The 23,955-nt window shown below is 34.0% G+C and overlaps 1 protein-coding gene across 4 annotated transcripts in view; it reads left to right on the top strand.

Annotated features, from left to right (window-relative positions):
• Positions 1-23,955, top strand: part of VPS13C (vacuolar protein sorting 13 homolog C) — a 173,700-nt gene that overhangs the window by 13,524 nt on the left and 136,221 nt on the right. For 2 of the 4 annotated variants that reach the window (XM_065872277.1, XM_065872279.1), the window contains exons 2-8: positions 2,612-2,655; positions 5,125-5,167; positions 8,448-8,543; positions 9,947-10,048; positions 14,869-14,931; positions 20,093-20,158; positions 23,401-23,510. In XM_065872277.1, the coding sequence (XP_065728349.1) occupies positions 2,612-2,655; positions 5,125-5,167; positions 8,448-8,543; positions 9,947-10,048; positions 14,869-14,931; positions 20,093-20,158; positions 23,401-23,510 (524 nt within the window). The remainder of the gene's footprint in view (positions 1-2,611; positions 2,656-5,124; positions 5,168-8,447; positions 8,544-9,946; positions 10,049-14,868; positions 14,932-20,092; positions 20,159-23,400; positions 23,511-23,955) is intronic. The other 2 variants (XM_065872278.1, XM_065872280.1) reach the window with 1 other exon arrangement.

The raw sequence follows: 23,955 nt of genomic DNA, 5'->3' as shown, positions 1-23,955 counted from the left end.
CTCACTTTCAATCTGTATGTGTCTGTAGGTCTGAAGTGGGTCTCTTGTAGACAGCATATATATGGGTCTTGTTTTTGTATCCATTCAGCCAGCCTGTGTCTTTTGGTTGGAGCATTTAACCTATTCACATTTAAGGTAATTATCAATATGTATGTTCCTGTTGCCATTTTCTTAATTGCTTTGGGTTTGTTTTTGTAGCTCCTTTTCTTCTCTTGGTTTTCCCACTTAGAGAAGTTCCGTTAGCATTTGTTGTAGAGCTAGCTGCTTTGGTGGTGCTGAATTCTCTTAGCTTTTGCTTGTTTGTAAAGCTTTTGATTTCTCTGTCGAATCTGAATGAGATCCTTGCCAGGTAGAGTAATCTTGGTCGTAGGTTCTTCTCTTTCAACACTTTAAATATATAGTACCATTCCATTCTGGCTTGTAGAGTTTCTGCTGAGAAATCAGCTGTTAACCTTATGGGAGTTCCCTTGTCAGTTGTCATTTTTCCCTTGTTGCTTTTAATAATTTTTCTTTGTCTTTAATTTTTGTTAGTTTGATTAATATGTGTCTCAGCATGTTTCTCCTTGGGTTTATCCTGCCTGGGAGTCTCTGTGCTTCCTGGACTTGGGTTGCTATTTCCTTTCCTATGTTAGGGAAGTTTTTGACTATAATCTTTTCAAATATTTTCTCAGGTCCTTTCTCTCTTCTCCATCTGGGACCCCTATAATGTAAATGTTGCTGTGTTTAATGTTGTCCCAGAGGTCTCTTAGGCCGTCATCATTTCTTTTCATTCTTTTTCTTTATTCTCTTCTGTGGCAGTGAATTCCACCATTCTGTCTTCTAGGTCACTTATCTGTTCTTCTGCCTCAGTTATTCTGCTGTTGATTCCTTCTAGTGTATTTTTCATTTCAGTTATTGTATTGTTTATCTCTGTTTGTTCTTTAATTCTTCTAGGTGTTTGTTCTTTAATTCTTCTAGGTCTTTGTTAAACATTTCTTGCATCTTCTCGATCTTTGCCTCCATTCTTTTTCTGAGGTTCTGGATCGCCTTCACTATCATTATTCTGAATTCTTTTCCTGGAAGGTTGCCTATCTCCACTTCATTTAGTTGTTTTTCTGGGTTTTTTTCTTGTTCCTTCATCTGGTACACAGTTCTCTGTCTTTTCATGTTGTCTGTCTTTCTGTGAATGTGGTTTTTGTTCCACAGGTTGCAGGATTGTAGTTCTTTTTGGTTCTGCTGTCTGCCCTGTGGTGGATGTTTCTATCTCCATCATAACTTTTTTTTTTTTTGCGGTACGCGGGCTTCTCACTGCTGTGGCCTCTGCCACTGTGGAGCACAGGCTCCGGACGGGCAGACCCAGCGGCCATGGCCCACGGGCGCAGCTTCTCCACGGCACGTGGGATCCTCCTGGACTGGGGCACGAACCCGTGTCCCTTGCATCGGCAGGTGGACCCTCAACCGCTGCGCCACCAGGGAAGCCCTAATATAACTTTTTAATCTATCTCTTTGACTCTGAAGTTACTGCCTACTTCAGGTTTTAATTTTTCTGCAGTATATTGTAGACGCTTTCTTCCTATTATTATGCTGTAGTATTTTCTTCACGTTTGTGAGGCTTCTTACCTCTTACTTTCCTTTTGAAGTTTTTAAGTTTATCTTAGGAATTTACAATATGCTTATACAAAGGAAATGAACTTTATGGCAATAACAGCTGTGATTATTTTAGTATCTAGTCTTGTAGTTATCTGTGCATAGGAAGCATAATATGTTTTAAAAAATAAATGTGTCATGAGTGATTAAGAAAATGCATAACTGCATAATTTATACTTGTATTTAGTGTTGAAACTTCAGTTTTAGTAATCTTTAGAGAATTTAAGTGAAATGAAAACCTTTTTCTTTTGCTTAAGTTTTTATGTAAGTAAGAATACTTACATATTGTGTATCAACATATAAGTGCAGTGTTTAAAATTTGAGTCATGTAATCGTGTCATTGTGGCTTTAGTTTTTTATAACTTAATGTCTGAATAGACTTTTAAAAAATTGGACTAATAAAAGAATATTAGAACCATAAACAATAATTACGGGGAAAGTAGGATGTTTGAAGTTTTTTTTTTTTTTGAAGTTTTAAAAGATTAACACTGTGGTCTTGTAGAAAATATTCACTGACACCATGATTAAGGAAAGAATCCTGGGTTACAGGATAATTGATCTGTTATAATAGTCACCTCTTTACTTCCTTCTTTTGAGATTTTGGCTTAATCATTAAAAATGATGGATACTTTCTTTGGTTCTAAAGTTCTTTAGTCTGAAAATCTTCAACTTCTTTTTTTTTTTAACATCTTTATTAGAGTATAATTGCTTTACAATGGTGTGTTTCAACTTCTTTCTCATTAAATGTTAGCCTGATTAACTGTTTTGTAATTTGTTTTGCATTGGGCTAACCTAAAATATTTACAACTAATACTTCTTATCTATAAGTAGCAACTCTTTTGTGCCAGTAGCTTCTTAAGTTCTTGAAGTTTGCTTTGCTCACTTCTTAGCATTTAGCATAGTGTCATAGTGTTTGGTTTTGCATTAAGACAGGGTATACTATTTGGTGTATTAACTTCATATTTTTGTCTTTTATTTTTTAAAGGTAATGTGGCTTTAGATAATCTACAAATAAAAGAAAATGCTCTGGTAAGTTTTTTTTTTTTTATAACTATGTTGAGTACTCAGTTAATTCATTAAGCTCTTAGAAACCCTGGTTACTAGGTATCTGGTACCAGGTGCCAGATGAAGTGATTGAGTCGCTCAGAGAAGGATTACTTTTTTAACTGTTTGCTCTAGGAAAATCTGAGATTAAAGATTTAGGAAAAAAATTTTTTTACTGATGATAGAAATAGTATCTCTTGGAAAATAATAATGTTTTTCCCTTTTATATATTTGACTGTATAGCTTTGTAGTAGACATTTGTCTTAATGAAATAGTTTTCTTCAGAATTATCTTTAAATGTTTTTCAGGTAAATAAGGGCTTTATTTTAACAATGTATCTAATAAATAATTGTATTTTTTGGAAATATATTGGCAGTCCAGCCTTATAATACTATGGTAATGTTAAGAGGTAAAATAGATTTTTTTGGAATCTAGCTCTAGACAGTAATTTGGGTCGTTTACTATTGAGCTAAAAAACAAAACTCTCCCCATCTTCCAAGACCCCTACCCCCCTTTGTCTTTAGCTTCTTGGACTTAATATGAGTTTATGAAATGTCTTAAGAATGAGTTTATTCTTTAATCAATAGGTCAGGTTTATAATTAACCTACATTATGTTTTATAATCCTAGCTTTGACCGCTGGTTGAATTTACATAATGAACTGTGTAATTAAGGAGAGCCTTATACACAAAGTTCTCCCATGACTGGTCTCATGGAAGCCAATTTTGGATGTTGAAGATCTAGGAGTAGAGCTCAAGAAGTAACAGTTTATTTTTTTACTGGCATAGTGGAAAGGTCATGGACCTTGTACTCTGGCCGATGTGGGTTTGAGTGGTAGCTCTGGCTGTGACCAGCTGTGTGACTTGCGGGAAGTTTCTCAGTTTCTTTGAGCATCCGTTTAATCATCTTTAGAATGAAGTTAATAATACAAAACAGTATAATATTTGTGTACCTTTGTGGTTTGAATAAAATAAAAAGTAGAGCCTGGCAAGTAGTGGACTCTCAAAATATTTAAAATTTCTTTCCCTCCCTTTATATAGGATGCTATAATTTTAAAAATTTTATCCAAAATTTTAGAACTTAAGATTCCTTTGCTAGAGATTGGAATAAAGGCTATTTTTACTCTACTTATGAAAATATTTTAGAAGATAATAAGTCTAAATAGAATTGTGGTTGCAGGGTATAGGTATCTAATATACTTAGATGACAGATTGCACTCTGTTAGCCTAATTTGAATTTTGCTTATGATTAAATCTAATAAATTATTTTGTAATTTATATTCTCCATTAATTCAAACTAGCCTCCTTTCCCTAGTTAATCCAGCTTGGTGAGGTTTTACTTTGATATGGGTTCTTTACATTTATTTTGTGTGAAAAATTATTTCAGGAGGATTAAAATGTGTGTGAGACCACACTTATAGAAGTGTGTAGTTTTCCATTGGTATCCTGTATGATATGAAGACAATTGAATTTATTTGTCCCCTTCCCCTGCCCAACGCCTGGAGGGTAGAGCTGCTCTCTCATTACCAGTGAGGATTTTTTGTTTGGGTCTAAAAAAAGGTTTATTGTCAAAATCTGTTAGTGTTGTGTTCAGTTTCTGTTCACTTAGAATAGTTGAGTAACCAGATGAGTGGGTAAATTGATTCTTTTAGTTAATTATTTATTTATTTATTTTTCAGTTAAATTTTAATTGATTGGTTAATTCTTACCTAAAGTATGTATTTAAGTTGCCAGATTTCCATAGTATTAGCATGTAAGGTACACCTAACAGAAAGGCTATTCTGACTGGTTGAATTTTTAATTATTTTAAAGACTCAAGCGAACGTTGTGATTATCAGTTATTGTTCAGTACTCTGTGAATAAAAAAGTTATTTGAACTTTCTAGTGATTTGGAATCTAGATGAGTGAAAGTTCATCGTTATTGATTGGTACCTGTTAGTAACTTATCTAAAGTAAATGCTAATATGATAGATAATATGTTGGGAATCTGCCTTTAAAGATTTGTTTATTCATTTACAGAATATTTTACTTGAAGAAGATTGTTTTCAACTTATTTAAGTGAAAAGAATCTTCCTTTTCCTTCCTTTTAGTATTTCACATAAGCAGTGTCCACCTTTTACTTCAAAAATTCATGGAATTTCCATCTGGCTTGGTTTGGTTTATTAAAACAACTAACCAGTTTATGCAATTACTTTCTTTAACTACAAACTCTTTTTCTGTTGTTCTTATTTATAATTTTGCTTCTCTTATGAATTCTTTCTTTAAAGTCAAGTGTAAGTTAATAAAAACTTTTTTTTTCAGCTGAGAAACATATCCTTTATGAGTTACTCAAATATAGAAAATTTATTTTGTTTTTCCTTAGAGATGATTGTGTATTTAAATTATGATAGAAAGATGATTTGGGTGGGAGCTTAATAATTTAAGATGTTCTTTAATCTTTTCTCTTTCTTCTGAAGAGTGAATTGGATGTTCCTTTTAAAGTCAGGGCTGGCCAAATTGGTAAGTACTTCACTCTTCATTTGAATTTTTCTTCGTCCTTTTAGTTTATTGTTCCTGTTATTTAATCTCAAACATCATTTATAGCTTGAAAAAAATGTGAGAGGTTTTTGGTTTATGTTGATTAGAGCTTTCTGAGTTCTCAGCCTAATGTATACTATACCTAGTACATACATCAAAGTTTTTGACAAAAGGTTAGAAAATTACCCTCTAAAGTGGAAGGACATTTGAACTGCAATGATGGTTTTCAGGCTTGGTTCCACCACACAAAAATATCTTCATTTTCGAAATCGAAATGCAAATTTTGTGTGATTTTTCTTCATATGTCAAAGTAGCGTAATTTGCAAACTCTAGTAAAGAGAATTTAAGTGTAGCTTATTTCCCTCATATTTTGTTCAGCCATTTCACTTGATGCATTGTGCAGCAGTGTGGCATAGAGGATATGTTTTGCTAAGCAGAAAGTCTTCCTTTGCAGCTGAACTCTTACACTAAGATCAGCCATAACTAAGCATACATCTTTGTTGGAGAAATTTTTTAATAGGAAGTTTAATATATCAAGTCCTTTCAACTAGTCCATACTACTTGGTTTTTACTTTTTTAAGAAATATAAATTACCACCCTACATGACTTACCCTTACTTTAGAATTTTCACTTATGCCACCATCCGTCCTTCTATCCCCATCACCCTGCTACTTCACCACATCACTTTCCTTCTTCATTCATTATTTTGTATTCAGAGGAGGCTTTTACTGTTCTAGTATCTCTTAGTAATTACTTGAATACTTCCGTGAATCTACATTATATCATATATATGTGTTCGTTTTATAAAAATTTTTAAATTTTCCTTGAAAAAATTTTCCTTAGATCGAAAGTATCCCTAGGGCTCCCGTTAGATTTTTTGTTCGTCTGTTACACAGAGCCTTGTGCTTTGTGAGGTGGTGATGTTTAGCAATGTGCTGGAAGTATTGTTGTAGCCCTACATGCTTAATCGAAATCCTTGAGTGAAGTTATAGCCATTCATTCATTCTTTTCCCTTTGAGATACATTGCTGTGGGAGAAGCAAGGCTAAATATATCTTTGTCCTTAAAGAAGTTACAGAGATCTAAAATTAGTACAAAATATTGCAGTGTCATTTCCGGGGTACTGGATGAGTTATATTTGACTAAAGAACTTTTACGTTATTCATTATATTATTACAACTAGACTTATATTTTGGAAGAGGTTTTCTAATGGTTCAGAATTTTTTCTCTTTGCTTTTAAAGTATTATAAGAATTTAATGGCTTCCTTCAAGGTTGCTCACTGAATTATGAGAGACCCTTTACATGTAAGGATGCAAAGCATATTTTCTTTCTACTTATCCCTGTTTTTGGGTTTATGGAGCATTTATATTAGTTATTAAATTACTGTTAGGCTAAAATATTATACCTAACCTGTAGAGTTAGTGTGGCTAAGTGGGCTCAAGGATGTTTTGGTTTTCTAAGAGCTAGACATATTTGTGGATACTCCTTTTACTTAAAAATTAAAAAAATTTTGTGATCTATAAAAGGAAGGTAGTAACATAACTTAATTTCAGTGGAATACAGAATAATTAAGGATGGGAGGATAATGAGTTAGGGTAAAAGGAGAGAAGAAAAGGTTTAGAGAATAGGTAATCTCTTTTTGGTATATTAAAGGGGCATTTCCCACTTTTTCAGTCTCATGCTCACCAAGAAGGCAATCAAATCAGTTTTTAGGAGTTGGTGAGATAACTACAAATAAAACACTATCCATTATAAATATATGTGGTACTCACTATAAAATCAACAGACTTAGAAATGACTACCTCTAGGCATTACCTTTAGGTCCTCTGAAGTGGGAACCATTTAAGAAACTCATCAGTTTTTAAGCTGGAGAAAAATAAAAATTTAGATGGAGAAATAATTGGAGATTTTAACCTTGGTATGAGATTCCCAGCTAAAACTGGCTTGCGTCCATAGCCATTCAGGTGAATCAAGATATCCTCCCTTTGCATTGCATTATTTTATTTCCTCTTCAGCTTCTTATCCTGTTTAACAATTTTTTGAGCTTTCAGCATCTTTATTTAAAAGTGCCAGTGATTCTGGTGGTATAAGTAGCTTAGTCATTCGCATATTAGCATGATTTAGTTGAATCAGATTCTTTGTCTTAAGAGTCTGATCGGCAGCACTGAGAGAACTATAGCTCTCAGTATAATGACTGTAGGGTCATTGTTTTTTAAATTGTGATGAGAGAAGGTATTTAATTCTGGAACATGGAAAACTGTGGGGTAGAAAAGGTTTGGATAGAATTTGTTCTAATACAGTTGAGGGCAGATTGGGACATTGGCTACCTGGAGACCTGGAAAGAGGGCATACTGAAGATTGGGAAGAGAGTAAAGAAATAAATGTGGAAAGATACCAAAGACAGATTTTGCCCATTTCAAAATTTAGCTGAGAATATGTCCTTTTTGTCTTCTCTCCTGCTTTGCGTAGCTTTTTCCCGTAAAACTCCAAACTTGGCTTAGTGACAGTTAGGGCCATAGTTCATCTATTATTATGGGTGAGAAAGTTTCTGTAGGTAAATTTCTGCAGGACCTGATATTAATACCATTGTTTCTAAGAGAGAAGATGCGTTCTGCCTTTCATGAGATTTATAAGTAGATATTTGGAATATAACTGGTCTGAACTCCTGTAACTCATAATACTAGTAACCATAAAACAGTATACCTTGTCTTTAGGGTTGGCCTCTTCCAGTTGTAGCAATTTGCATACTGTCAAAGTTCTATTCCTTTGGTACTCTTCTCTGTGTTGCTGCTTCAATTCCTGAGATCTTGAACAGATTTTTTTTTTTTATACTAATGCTGTAGAGATGAAGTTGTAGGTGTGGCTAGAACAGCATGTACAATATTCAGACCATCAGTTCTGGTTACATTGATGACTTGGGTGGACTTAAGCATATAATTTAACCTGTCTGGGACTGAGTTTCCTTTTTTTTCAAAACTGAAGTAATAGTTGCCTCATTTTTCTTACGGTTTGGGAATATTAAATGAATTAATAGTTATCAAAAACTTTGAAAATATAAAGCACAATGTGAATAGTCACCTTAATGGTAATATAATATGGAAAAGATGTTTTAAACTGTGTTGGGTTTTTTTTTCTTTTTTTTCTGAGTGATGTACATACTATATGTGTGAAGGGTTTTGTGTACTTTTTCTCTTAATGAAAAGTGAGAAATGTATATCTTCTTGAGCATCCAAATAAGAAGGTTGAAATTATGTTCCTTTAGATAAATTAACTTTGAAGATTCCTTGGAAGAACCTTTATGGAGAAGCTGTTGTTGCGACCCTAGAGGGATTATATCTGCTTGTTGTCCCTGGGGCAAGTATGTTATTTTAGGTTTATAAGCATTATAGTAAACATCATAGTAAAATTATATAGCATCATAGTAAAATTAAATTGTTAACTACGTTAAGTATCTTAATATGTTTAGTAAAAAAGAAGCTAATAGAAATAAACTAATCATATTCATATATGTACACATATACAATACATACATTTTACAGATACACATATATTGCCACATTTTATATAAAATATTTTTATGCTATTGTTGGAAAGAATAATTTCAACCATTTTTGAAATTTATTCTATTGTCAACGAATAATTATTCTACAACTAAGGCTTCCTATTAAGTTGAGATACATTAGACTTTTACTTTTGGGAATAAAAGTAAATAAGTTTTTAAAAATGTGTTAATCTACAGACTGGAAAATTTTTTTTCCCGTTTTGTTGCTTCTGATTTTGAGTGAATGTTCTTTCAAAAATGTGTGTAAAGTAGATAATTTTTTTCATTATAAACTATAGTATTTTAATTTTTAAAGTACTGATGTTTTTTAAAGTGATATGTTTCATTATTAATGTTTTTCCAGTTTGAGTACAATATAATGTTAAGAAAAGTTTGGGTATTTTAGGGGAAAATTACTTATATTTTCTCAACCATAAAAGAAACAATTTTTATTTTTACGTTTTGTTTTCCAGTCTTTACTGTATACATGCTTGATTTGTTGTAGCATTTATCATATATACAACATGGATCTGGCTTTTTTGGTTAATATATATATTTTTGATATGTTTCACAGTTTTCATGGTGATAGTGACAATTTTGAAAGGCTATATGATATTCCATTAAGGTCTGCCAACTGTTTTTTGCTATTATAGTGAACATTATAAACTCCTCCTTCTTATAGATATCTTACTCATTTTGTGTTACTTCCTTAGGATACATGATCAAAAATGAGATTACTAGATTAAAAGGATATATATGTTTTATGATTGTTGATACATGTTCTTGAATTACTTTCTGAAAGTCTTTTCAGCAATCTTACATTGATACCAGCGGGTATTGAATATTACATGTTTCTTGTAGTTACTCAAAATTTTACCACTCAGATATAATAACTGGAAATTTTTTGGTATACTTTCAGCTTTCTCTTTGTGCCTCCCTTTCACCTTTCTACTCACCCTTTTCCCCAAATATCCTTTTTCCTATCTTCTTTCTCCCTTTAATTCCTTTCCTTCTGTCCTTTTCCTTTTGATATAAGCTTTGTAAATAAATAGGAATCATTTATGTTTAAGCTTTTTGTAAAACCAATCTAAAGAATATAAATGTTTTTTGACTTACAAAAAATTACTTATTACACAATACAATATTATAATGAGCCTGAACTTTTCTTATTTATTTATTAATTGCCTTTCTTGATGTGTGAATTAACTATACATTTTTAGGTATTAAATATGATGCTGAAAAGGAAGAAAAATCCTTGCAAGATATTAAACAGAAAGAGTTATCCCGAATTGAAGAAGCCCTTCAAAAAGCAGCAGAGAAAGGTACAATAAGTTTATGTTTTAGATAAATGTACATATACCTATATTTTAGATCTATTTAATGCTCTGTAAAGAGGGTTCTTTCATAGGCCTTCATAAGTTGTAGTTCCAAAGAAAGAATTTTCTTTTAAAATCATATCTCACAATATTGAGTGTAAAGATTTTAATGACACACACTTGGGAATCACTGCCTTTGTGATTATTTTATCTCACTGCCAGTTAAATTTTCTTACTTTTCTTACCAGTCATTTCTACTGTGCTACTTAATGGAGACTTCCCAAATTCTTTGAGTTCTTGCAAGCCTGTTTGTTTTTCCCAAAGGTTAATGGTTTCTTTGTCTGCATTTTCACACGTGTTGTTGAAAGATAATAAGGTTTGGTATATTAATATAGTGAAATAATGTTTAGAGGAAATGGTGCTGTAATTCTTTTCCTAGCTTTCTCTTTATATTATACATGATCGTTTTAAAAACTTGATTTTTCAGATTTCAGCATTTTAACATCTTGTCTCAAGTTTCAATGTTTTGTTTTTATCTAAAAATAAATCTGGTGAGTATTTTAATTTGCTTTATGGAGCAACAATGAGGATAGGATGAAAAAGCGTAGTCTGTAGGATGGTGAGTTGAAGGAGTTTTCCAAGCCTTTCCAAGTTTGGTTTTCTCTTTCAAGTCAAATCATACCCCAATTGCAGATTGGGGTGTGAGAGTTATAGCATTTTACATCATTTTTGTGTCATTCGGTAGCATGTTTATATATTTCTGTGATGAAAGAATATGGTACTAGAAATGCTAAGTCATTTCTCTTTGGTCTCTCTTAAAAGGTATGGCAAATGTTGAGTTAGAAATGACAAAAATTATGTTTAGATATTATAATAAGGTATCTTTCCTAGCTTAAGCTGCTGATATTTATTTAAATCAATAAGAAATCTCTCTTAAAAATAGCTTGCTGATTAAAATTCTTTATTAATGATTCTAATTCTTTTTGCCACAAGTGTTTTTATCTTACTCAGAACTATTCTTTTACAAAAAAGTACTAAAATACTTAAAATACAGAGGCTGTCTTAATGGTAGAATTTTTTAAAAGCCTAAACGTGTTTTTTCCTTTCGCTTTTCATATTTAACCATATCTTATGTTTCTGCTGAAACGTAAAGATCTATATTTCCATGAAAACAGTTTTCTTCATTTCTAGTACTTTTATGTACCAGATAAAGCAAGGTGGTAGTGGTTTTGTTTTATGACAGTTCAGTGTGAGTATTTCTTTTTATTCAATTTTGGTTAATTAGAAGTAGTTTTATAAAAATGAAGAAAAAGGCTTGGAGAGCACTAAAATTTTATGTCTTTCTTGAATCAATTCAGATTAAATCTGTTTTCTTAACACAAATGTATATAATTATATGTAGTCATCAATAGGTGTATTTATATATGCTTGGATATATTGCTATAACATGTAGTTATACACTTATAATAATTTATAATATGTATAATTAAGTTATATTTTCCCTCTTGAGAAATAAACCCCAAACTCATTATTTTTTTTAATTTGGAATGGAAATAGCTGTGATTGCTTAAAAAATATTTTAGTGTTTCCAGTGAACTATAAGAAAAAGCATGGTATATACTCTCTCCTGTTTTAGTAGTTGACAGTCAGCAAAATGATAACCTGCTATACATTTTGTATTAAGTGCCTATGAAATTTTGACTCCTGGGTTTTCAGTACTTAGGAAACTTACATGTTTGTGTCTGGCAGAGAGGCTATTAAGGATGATTTGATAAATATATAGGGGATGAACATCTGTACTATTAAGCTTGTGTAAATAGGGTTGTTAGGCTTATATAATATATAATCATTACATTGTAGCTTCTTGGATGATAAAATTTAGGTTTTTTTGGGTAGAACTAAAATTCAGAAAGTGAAACTCAGTTTTAACATTATTACATTAGATTTGTCAGAAAAATGTTTTGAGTATAAAAGATGAATTCAGGAATTGGGAAATATGTTGATAGAGGTTTTTTCCTTTAATTGTCAAGAAATACATTTAATTATCTTGACTGCATATAAGTATTTTTTCTAGTTTGTGTGAATATGGATCCTACGTTCATGTAATGTTATTCGTACGAATGATAAGACAACCCTGGGCTTCAGGTGCTTTCTATTTCACCATTATTAATTAATAGTTTTGACTTGATTACCATACTTTATATTTCATACTTATTATTTTTCCACTTATTTATTGGTTTTAAAAGCACTATCGTGTATGTATAGAGACTAGGAGGTAAGGAGAGGAAGTGATTCAATTATAAGCACCAGATGATAAAAATGAAAATAGAGTCCTCAGGCTGATCTGCTTTAAAAAATTATTTTTACTTAATTTGTTTCATTTGTTAAAGTACTGCCCACTATTATGTGGGAAAAAAAGAAAATTGAAATATAACTATAAATTCATTTCTAGAGAGCTTCCTTAACTGTAAAAATAAACTTTCTTGATATTTTTCTTCTTTTATTTCATTGTAGTGAGTTTATTTTCCTGGAAAGGCTATTGTAAAGTAAAGGGAAATATTAAATTCCTAGTGAGGCCAAAAGATTTTTAAACGCTATATAGATTCTATATTTTAAAATGTTAATTTTATCAAAAACTCTAAAATTTTAGAGTTAACATTAACTCTAAAATCAAATAGTTTTTCCAAAAAGACTTACGATGAAAAATGTCAGTTTCGTATTCCACCATTCTCTACCCTCTAGACCCACTCCTTAGAGGGAACCATCTATTTTAGAAATATTAACTTTCTTTGTTGTCTAATGTATTAATGTAAGGCACTATCTTGGATTTCCTGTTACAGTAGTTAAGGAGTTCACCTCTCCTACAATTTTTTCACCCTAAATTCCCCTTTCTGTCTTCTCACAATATGGTTCTTTCATAATTTTTGTCCAATTACGAGTCAAATTTTACATTACTATGACAATATAATTATTATTCATTGCATAGGTCAAATAATGTACTGTGATTATATTTACTTTGCTATGTAGCCTTTTGTTTTTCTTGAATTTGTAAATGCTTCTTTCCTATTTGCCTGGTCTTCTTTGTAAATTTATCTTCAGTTCTTTTTGTGTACTACATGAAATCTATTTATCATATGACTATCAGTGTTATTTTCCAATTGGCCAAACCCATTCGTTGGTCCTCTCCCTGTCCCCCTGTCCCTCTTGGAGATCTTTCTCTGAACTGGTTGTTTTCTTAGTTCTGCTGCATAATTGTCATCCTGGAACTGGTCTTCGCTGCTCTTCTGTTTTAATTCATTGGGTCCCTTGCCTTTTGTTCTTTTTTAGTTTGTTCCTTTGTTTTGCTAGAACATTTCTAATAGCTTTTAAGAAAGGATACACTGGATATAATTTTAAAAATCCTTTCAAGTCTGAAAGATTTGTAATTTACTTCCATACTTGTTTGATTTGGCTGGGGATGGAATGCTGGGTTTAAAATTAGAATTTTGAAGGCAGCATCTTCTAACTTCCAGGTACTTTTGAGAAGTCTGATGCTATTCTGTTCAACAGATTGTTGGAAACACAAAAATTAGAAAATTCCTGGAGCCTACTGTTGAAAGACTTCATGTATAGTGATAAATAAGAGAGAGTGTTGAGTCTTACCAAAGAGGTATAGATAAGAGTGTTACGGGAGTTCATAATGGGCATATTACGTTCAGCCAGAGATCAGGGTGGACACTGTGATGGTATATATTTCAGCTGAGTCTAAAGGATGAGTATGCAGAAAGGAGAGAGGGCATTCTAGGTAAAGGGGACAGTGATGGTAAAGGGGACAGTGAAAAGAAAAAATGTAGAGCATGTATGCGGAGCAGCTAAGAATTTGGAAGTTTGATAGCACAGCCGGACGTGAGTTGGAAAGCTAAGTTTAGGTCAGTTTTAAGAGATTTGAATGCCATGATGGTGATGACGATAATTATTGAGAATTTACTATTTGCGGGTCACTCTTCAAAATGCTTTATGTCAGCTTACTCATTTAATTGTCATAATTCTATGATATAAAGGCTTTTATTGTTCCCATTATATAGTTGAGAAAGCTGGAAGTTAAATAACTTGTTCTAGGTTATGCTGCTAGAAAATGACAGAGCTAGAATTTGAACTCAGTCTGGCTCTTGACTCTGGTTTATAATGGACTTTAATTGGTAGTCAGTGAGAAAGTAAGTTTTACTTTTTAAAAAAAAATCTGCAGAGTGATGTGATCACAGCTGTGTTTTAGGAAGGTAAGCTTGTAGTGGTGTTTAGGCTGGATTTGAGGAGGGAAATGGAAGATGGTGCTACCTAGCCATCACTGACAAGAATGGATAGAAGGGATTCAGACAATGTGTCTGAAAGGGAACATACACTAAAGTAAGATGAATTCATTTCAGCTGACTCTAAAATTAGCATAAATATCACAGCAATATTTCATTCTGAAAATGGGCAAAATGGTGGGGAAAAAGGGAACCAAAACAGCAGATTTTTGCTTTCTTTGAAAATTTGGCAAATCAATGAGACATTAGCCATAATTGATATTTGTCTGTTTTGCTTAATTTGAAATTATTATTATAATTTTAATTATTAAGAATTTTTGTTTTAATGTTATGAAAACAAAGTTTATATGTTGAAAGAATGAAAATGGTGTCACTGAAAATATTTCCTTAGAAGTAAGTTGTTTTGGTTTCACTGGATTTTACTTGTTCTGTTACATGATTTCTAATTCTTTGAACTAAGTTTAGACATATTTTATGTGTAAAATTAAAGGTGTCTTTTAAACGCTTTGCATTTTGGTTATCGCTGCCATGCGGATGCAGGCGCACATTCAGGGGAGTTCATATATGGCTTGGAAAACTTTGTTTACAAGGACATCAAGCCTGGTGGGTATGCATGGTTAATTATATTCAGCTACATACAAAATTATATTCTTATCCATGCTTGTGCTTTTAATGGAGTTCATATGACGTGTCATCCTTTTAGAAAATATGGAAATGTAATTCATGTTTTTCCCCTTTACCATCATTTCCTTTTCTCTACCTTCAGCATTTTATTCATTCACTAAATACTTAATGTCTTCTAGTAGCAAGCACTATGCTGGATGCTGAATATTCATGAGGTGAAACAGACACAATCCACTGCCCTTATGAAGCTTACAGTTTGATCTATAGATAACTTTCAGATCTGGACTGCCTTTTTGACTTTAGTTCTGTAGAATAGTAGTTTCTCAATTAAGCAATTCCTCTCCTATAGCAGTGGTTTTCAGACTTTGTAAAAAGCAATAAATTGGAAACTTTTATTTTTTGAGTGAGACTTTATTTAGAACCTTGATAAGAGATGTTTCTGTGACTTTCTTCTCATGTCCTCCCTGATGTGCTTCACCTCTGTAGTAGCTTTGGAGGCACCTGTAGACTACTGTCCTGGACAGCCTCACAAAAGGCAAATTTGAAGGCTCACTGCTTTAGGATTTACAGTAGGATTCTTTTGTATCCTAGGAAGTTTACCAAGCACATTAAAATAATAATTTCTAATATTTTACACAGTAATTTGATTTATTTAACTGTATTCCCTATAACTTTTCAGGAATTTGTTATATTAGCTCAGTCACACTTAAAATTTCTTTTGATTAAATGGCATGTGGGGTCTCTATCTCAAAATGTAAACAATAATAAGCACTATGATATAATTACTTTTTTTTTTTTTTTTTTTTTTTTTTTTGCGGTACGCGGGCCTCTCACTGTTGTGACCTCTCCCGTTGAGGAGCACAGGCTCCGGACACGCAGGCCCAGCGGCCATGGCTCACGGGCCCAGCCGCTCCGCGGCATGTGGGATCTTCCCGGACTAGGGCATGAACCCGTGTCCCCTGCATCGGCAGGCGGACTCTCAACCACTGCGCCACCAGGGAAGCCCTGATATGATTACTTTTGCTGCTAGAAACTTCTTTAATGTTTAGGTTCATTATGACAAATGGAAGAATAAGTTGCATGCAGTTTTCACAGCATTGAATGAAATTACCCTGAAAAGAGTTTCTCTTTGTACAAATTTGCCCCTTGAGTAAGTGTGGCTGACTATGTTAATTTGTCTTTGAGTCACTTTGTTTAATATAAAAGATAGCATGGGGATACTCATGGTTCACTGTCCAGTTTTGTAGGTTGTAATTGAAGCAGCTTTCTGTAGTCTGCCAGGGGCAGTGTTTTCTGATCCTACTAGGAGCAACCTGCCTCCAGGATACAAATGAATTCCACTGGCCCATTCAAACTTGTAACAAAATCATTGGGCAGCATTGCTGAAAACAAAACAAAACAGACAGAGGTCACTATAAAGTAAAACCTCATTGATTCAGAGTTTCCTTTTATTCCAAAAAGGTATATTAGCCTGGATAAAAAAACTAGGCCTAGAATTTGATGATTCTGAAATGAGAATAAGTTTGTTGATGATATCTTTAGTTGTCCAGGACTTTGTGTGTACTTTATAATCCTTTCGTTGTTTTCAGTTTGAGTGTATATTCCTTCCTCGTTAAAAAACAAACAAACAACCCAAAACTTCTAGAGCAGTGGTTTTCAAAAAGTCAAAACTATTTTCATAATAATGCTAAGACATTATTTGATGTTTCACTATGTTGACATTGGTGCTGATGGTGCAGAAATAATGTTGTGTAAAATTGCTGGCTGCCTTAGCACGAATCGAGGCAGTGGCACTAAACTATACTATTAGGAGCCATTGTATTGTTCCTTACCAATCACTCACAGTAAAAAACAAAATAAAATGGAAAAAGCACCAATTTTACTTAAGAATATCATTGATGAAGTAGAAAAATTTTAATTTTAATAAATTACAGCTCTTGAGCATATGTGTCTTTGAAGTTTCGTGACAAAAGAGGAAGCATACACAAGGTACTTCTGCAGACTGAAGCAGGATAATTGTCTCAAGGAAAAATACTTGTGCAGTTGTTTGGGTTGTCAGTGAAACCAGTTGCTTTTTTCATGGAAAGCCATTTTATTTGGAAGAATGGCTGACAGACTATTATTACTCAGATTTGGGTGTTTGGTAGACATTTCAACAATACAACTTTAAGAAAAAACAACTGACAGTGTTTGTTGCCAGCAAAAAGATTTGAGTTTCTGAACAAAAATTAGAATTTTGGGGAATTTGTATTTGCCACTTTGAGCTTGATGGCTTCCCATACTTAAAAGACTTTTCTGATGAGAGTTGTGGTGGTGTTAACAATGTGATTTTTGATATTAAATAATAAAGTGACTCAGTGTTTGTAAGATCTGCATAATTCAGTGAAGCAATATTTCCATATTATCAGTGCGTGGTAAAAAATTATGAATGTATAAAAGAGCAAGGTAGACTGATTTTAATTCAGACGAAAGATACACTGATAGAGTTTCAGTTTCCAAGGTGCAACTTTAAGAAGCTATCACTAGTTGAGTTTGGTGTAGTATCCATAATTGCATGAAAAGACCGTGAAGATGTTCCTTCCTTTTCGTATTACATATCTGTAGTTAGGTCAGATTTTCTTCACATACTTCAATCTAAACAACATATACCAAAAGAGCAAAGGCAGAAGCAGATATTTGAATCCAGCAGTCTTCTACTAAGCCAGACATTAAAGACATTTGTAAGATTGTAAAACCATGCCACCCTTCTCACTACAACTTTTTGTTTGGAAAATATAGTTATTTTTCATAAATACATGTTAACTGTACTATCACATAATGGATTTTTTAATGAGTTAATATTAGAAAGATTTTCAGTGTTGATTTCCAATATGGTAAATATCAATAGCTGTAACCCACACTAATGAAAAGCTATTAAATTGTAAGTGTGTTAAAGGAACCCTGACACCAAAACATTTGAGAACGGCTTTAGACGGTGACTGGGGATCATGAATTTATTGTCCATCCGATTAAACAGAAACTCTCTCTAAAGAAATATGTAGTACTCAGATTAGATTTTGCAACTATTTGAAGATGTTTAGACGTGGTGCATCTAACACTGAGATCAAAGACAGAACAAGGTGCTAGAACAAATGTGAAACCAGAAAGATAATAGGTCAGGTGAGAAGAGTGAGTTATGGTAGATTCTAAACCCAGGCAGCTGAACTCCTGTCTCCGAAAGCTTTCTACTTAAGTGGGATGGTTTTCAGGGTTACTCTGGCTTTCTTAACTGTTTCTTTTCAAATGGTATTTCGTTGAGAACTTAGTCTTTTTCTGAATGTTTAATTTATAAATGAAAAAGACTTAGGGAACATCACTGTGACAAGAACTACTGGTAATAGCAAAGTCCAGATTTTGTTATACGTTTATTAAATATTTTCTTCTTGAAACTTAGGGTTTTATTCTTAAAATCCAGGATTTGATTCTTTGTTTTTTTGTAGTGACAGGACCATTTGCTTTAAAATATCAAGGAAGAACGAATTTAAAATTTTAAGCTAAATATCATGTATATTCTCTCAAATATATGTAACATTAACTGAGCTTATATTTTTATTATAATGTTCAGATGTGGATTTTTTTTTTTTTTTTTTTTTTTTGCGGTTTGCGGGCCTCTCCCGTTGGGGAGCACAGGCTCCGGACGCGCAGGCTCAGCGGCCATGGCTCACGGGCCCAGCCGCTCCGCGGCATGTGGGATCCTCCCGGACCGGGACACAAACCCGTGTCCCCTGCATCGGCAGGCGGACTCTCAACCACTGCGCCACCAGGGAAGCCCCAGATGTGGATTTTTTTGATTCATTTGAACAGATACGTATCATGTGCTTTGTGCCTAGATGTTAGGATAATTCCTGTCCTAATGAACACTCCTGCCTGGTAACAAGACAGTTGTGTAAACACTTCAAATACAGTGTAATCAATGCTTAATGGAAGTCTATATAAGGTGCAGGGGTAGATGGCCTTGGAGATGCTTGGAAGAGTCAAAGAAGGCTTCACACAGGCTGTAGTGCTGGACCTGAGATTTGGAAGCCTCCTAGGAATTTGCCTGGTAAAGAACTTCAGGGAGAGGAAAGCAAGTTCAGGGAATGAAACATGTAGAGGCATGAGGCATTAGGCATTAGAAAGTTACGGTTTGTTTTGGAAAGTGTAAGTAGTATTCCTGAAGTATCCAGTGCAAGGATGAGTGGCAGGAGATAGAACAGGACAGGGTGATAGGGGTCGGATCATGAAAGGACCTTTGTGTCATGCAAACACTTTCTCATTTTATCTGGCAGGCTGCAGAGAGCCTTTAAAAGAATTTTGAGCAGGGAATTAACAGGCCTGAATAGTATTTTAGAAGATGCAAGTCTGGTGGCGGTATAGAAGGATGTTAGGTTGGAGGTAACAGTGGAGACTGGAGGCAGGGGAGACCATACAGAGGCTGCCCCAAGAGCGTGGACTGGAGTTGATGTGTAATAGGCAGTTGAATGTAACGATTTGTAAGTTGGGTAAGATAGGTTTGGGTTAATGCCATGAAGTGAGGCAGTGCCAAATAAAAGTGGATGAGGTGTTAAAGGAATTATTAAGCTAATTTCAGTGTACAAGTCCATGTACTTTTTTTGCCCTTTTTGTATTCTTTATGTCCTCAGGTTATTAAAGTATTCTGCTTGTGAGGTGTATCATCCAGAGGAAGTCATCTGTCGGCAGCCTACCCATTCATTTCATTTGTGTTCCTGTGTTCCTACCACACACTTATCAAAACCTTTCTCTGAAAGTCTTTTTATCCTGTCATTATTACATTTCCAATATTTTGGTAATGCTGAAATGAAACATTAAACTTCATACTGTAAGCAGTCATAAATATTATAAAGGGCATTCTGTATGGCTATTTTACACAATTTTTGTATAATTGCACCTACCAAGTTATTTTCTAGATTAAAGGTTATTCTAGACTAAAGAAGGTTTGTGAATTTCTGCTTGTATTGAAATAACAGATCAGTTTAGAATAAAGTAAGGTGAGTTGTACCAAAATTTGCTGTCAGGAAGAAGTCTCTTGTTTTCTTTTCTGTCCTCTCGTCTGCTAACTTGAATTTTATCCTTTTCTCACTAAAATGCTTCCACTGAGAAGGACGTAAACGTAAAAAGCACAAAAAACATTTTAAGAAACCTTTTAAAGGTCTTGATCGCTCAAAAGGTAGGTAAAAGTTTTTATGCCATGTGTTATTTATACACATTGCCACTTAATTTCTGTCTTCAAAGGTCAAATGAATGTTAGATTACGATGTAACTTCAAAAATAAGTTTTAATTTGGAAATGCATATTAAAATCTAAAATCTAAAATAAAAGAAGGACACTGGAATAGGTTGTAATTTCCATTGAGTAGTGCCTTAGCTATCATTTGGTCATTGATTATGAACTATGTGAGAATTTCAACTCTTTTTTTTTGAATCTTATTTTATTTATTTTTTATACAGCAGGTTCTTATTAGTTATCTGTTTTATACAGATTAGTGTATATATGTCAATCCCAATCTCCCAATTTATCACACCACCACCACCCCCTGCCACTTCCCCGCCTTGGTGTCCATACGTTTGTTCTCTACACGTGTGTCTCTATTTCTGCCCAGCAGACCGGTTTATCTGTACCACTTTTCTAGGTTCCACATATATGCATTAATATATGATATTTGTTTTTCTCTTTCTGACTTACTCTGTATGACAATCTCTAGATCCATCCATGTCTCTGTAAATGACCCACTTTTGTTCCTTTTTATGGCTGAGTAATATTCCCTCATATATATGTACCACATCTTCTTTATCCATTCGTCTGTCGATGGGCATTTAGGTTGCTTCCATGACCTGGCTATTGTAAATAGTACTGCAGTGAACATTGGGGTGCATGTGTCTTTTTGAATTATGGTTTTCTCTGGGTATATGCCCAGTAGTGGAATTGCTGGGTCATATGGTAATTCTATTTTTAGTTTTTAAAGGAACCTCCATACTGTTGTTCTCCATAGTGGCTGTATCAATTTACATTCCTACCAGCAGTGCAAGAGGGTTCCCTTTTCTCCACACCCTCTCCAGCATTTGTTGTTTGTAGATTTTCTGATGTTGCCTGTTGTAACTGGTGTGAGGTGATACCTCACTGTAGTTTTGATTTGCATTTCTGTAATAATTAGTGATGTTGAGCAGCTTTTCTTGTGCTTCTTGGCCATCTGTATGTCTTCTTTGGAGAAATGTCTATTTAGGTCTTCTGTCCATTTTTTGATTGGTCTTCTGACCATTTTTTTGTTTTGTTTTGTTTTTGCGATACGCACGCCTCTCACTGTTGTGGCCTCTTCCGTTGCGGAGCACAGGCTCCGGACGTGCAGGCTCAGCAGCCATGGGTCACAGGCCTAGCTGCTCCGCGGCATGTGGGATCTTCTCAAACCGGGGCACGAACCCGTGAACGCTGCATCGGCAGGCGGACTGTCAACCACTGCGCCACCAGGGAAGCCCTTCTGACCATTTTTTGATTTGGTTTGTTTTTTTAATATTGAGCTGCTCGAGCAGTTTATATATTTTGGAGATTAATCGTTTGTCTGTTGATTTGTTTGCAAACATTTTCTCCCATTCTGAGGTTTGTCTTTTCGTCTTGTTTGTAGTTTGCTTTGCTTTGCAAAAGCTTTTAAGTTTTACTAGGTCCCATTTGTTTATTTTTGTTTTTATTTCCATTACTCTAGGAGGTGGATTAAAAAAGATCTTGCTGTGATTTATGTCAAAGAGTGTTCTTCCTATGTTTTCCTCTAAGGGTTTTATAGTGTCCGGTCTTACATTTAGGTCTGTAATCCATTTTGAGTTCACTTTGTGTATGGTGTTATGGAGTGTTCTAATTTCATTCTATTACCTGTAGCTGTCCAGTTTTCCCAGCACCACTTATTGAAGAGACTGTCTTTTCTCCATTGTATATCCTTGCCTCCTTTGTCATAGATTAGTTGACCATAGGTGTGTGGGATTATCTCTGGGCTTTCTCTCCTGTTCCATGGATCTATATTTCTGTTTTTGTGCCAGTACCATATTGCCTTGATTACTGTAGCTTTGTAGTATAGTCTGAAGTCAGGGAGTCTCAGTCCTCCAGCTCCATTTTTTTTCCTCAAGATTGCTATCTGGGAGAATGTTCCTTGTGCACTTGAGAAGAAAGTGTAATCTGCTGTTTTTGGATGGAATGTCCTATAAATATTAAGTAATCCTCTCTGGTCAATTGTGTCATTTAAAGCTTGTGTTTCCTGGTTAATTTTCTGTCTGGATGATCTGTCCATTGGTGTAAGTGAGGTGTTAAAGTCCCCCACTATTACTATGTTACTGTTGATTTCCTCTTTTATAGCTGTTAGCAGTTGCCTTATGTATTGAAGTGCTCCTATGTTGGGTGCATATATATTTATATGTAGAGCTGGTGTGGTGGTGCTGATTTCTCTTAGCTTTTGCTTGTCTGTAAAGCTTTTGATTTCTCTGTCGAATCTGAATGAGGTCCTTTCTGGGTAGAGTAATCTGGGTGGTAGGTTCTTCCCTTTCATCACTTTAAATGTATCATGCCACTCCCTTCTGGCTTGTAGAGTTTCTGCTGAGAAATCAGCTGTTAACCTTATGAGAGTTCCCTTGTATGTTATTTGTCGTTTTTCCCTTGTGGCTTTCAATAATTTTTCTTTGATTTTTGTCAATTTTATTACTATGTGTGTCAGCTTGTTTCTCCTTGGGTTTATCCCACCTGGACTCTCTGTGCTTCCGGGACTTGGGTAGCTATTTCGTTTCCTGTGTTAGGGAAGTTTTTGACTATAATGTCTTAAAGTATTTTCTCAAGTCTTTTCTGTCTCTCTTCTTCTTCTGGGACCCCTATAGTGTGAATGTCGTTGTGTTTAATGTTGTCCCAGAGATGTCTTAGGCTGTCTTGATTTCTTTTCATTCTTTTTTCTTTATTCTCTTCTGTGGCAGTGAATTCCACCATTGTCTTCCAGGTCACTTATCCATTCTTCTGCCTCAGTTATTCTGCTGTTGATTCCTTCTAGTGTATTTTTCATTTCAGTTATTATATTGTTCATCTCTGATTGTTTGTTCTTTAACTCTTCTAGGTGTCTGTTCTTTAATTCTTCTAGGTCTTTGTTAAACATTTCTTGCATCTTCTCGATCTTTGCCTCTATTCTTTTTCTGAGGTCCTGGATCATCTTCACTATCATTATTCTGAATTCTTGTCCTGGAAGGTTGCCTATCTCCACTTCATTTCTTGGGTTTTATCTTGTTCCTTCATCTGGTACAAAGACTTTTGCCTTTTCATTTTGTCTGTCTTTCTGTGAATGTGGTTTTCCTTCCACAGGCTGCAGAATTGTAGTTCTTCTTGCTTCTGCTCTCTGCCCTCTGTTGGAGAATTTCAAGTCTTGAACTTGTATTTTCCTGTTTTTTATAGATAAACCAAAAGAAGCCAAAAAGGATACATTGTTGGAAAAATTGGCAACTCAAGTAATTAAAAATGTACAAGTAAAAATCACAGACATTCACATTAAATATGAAGATGATGTAAGTAACTTAGTTTACTTGGTTTAAGTTAGTAATTAAGTGTGTATTTTATGACATTAATTCTTGATTTGCCCATAAATAGCAATTTTGAATCCAAGATAGTTTTTTTTTCCTGATTAGTACACTACCATATCTCCTTCCTTGTGTTAGGCTTTTTTCATCCAGCATTAATGTGTGTACATATATCATAAAACTTCCATATGTTCCTTCCTAAAGCTAATTTAAGAGATTTTTAGATTTTTCTCTATCATTTATTTTGAATTTTGTTTAAAGACTTAGACTAATATAACTTTAAGGAACTAATTTTTTTTATTAATAACAAAAAATTAGTTTCCAGAGGTGATGAAGTAATCGTTTATAATGGTAGTTGGTAGAGAGGGGACTAAAATCCAGGTCAGTTGGCTGCTAGTCTCATTCACTTTACTTTCCACCATGTTGGATTTTA

This window comes from Phocoena phocoena, chromosome 2, assembly GCF_963924675.1.
Source record: "Phocoena phocoena chromosome 2, mPhoPho1.1, whole genome shotgun sequence".
In the NCBI taxonomy this organism is placed as follows: Eukaryota; Metazoa; Chordata; class Mammalia; order Artiodactyla; family Phocoenidae; genus Phocoena; species Phocoena phocoena.
This window is presented reverse-complemented; position numbering and strand designations above follow the sequence as displayed.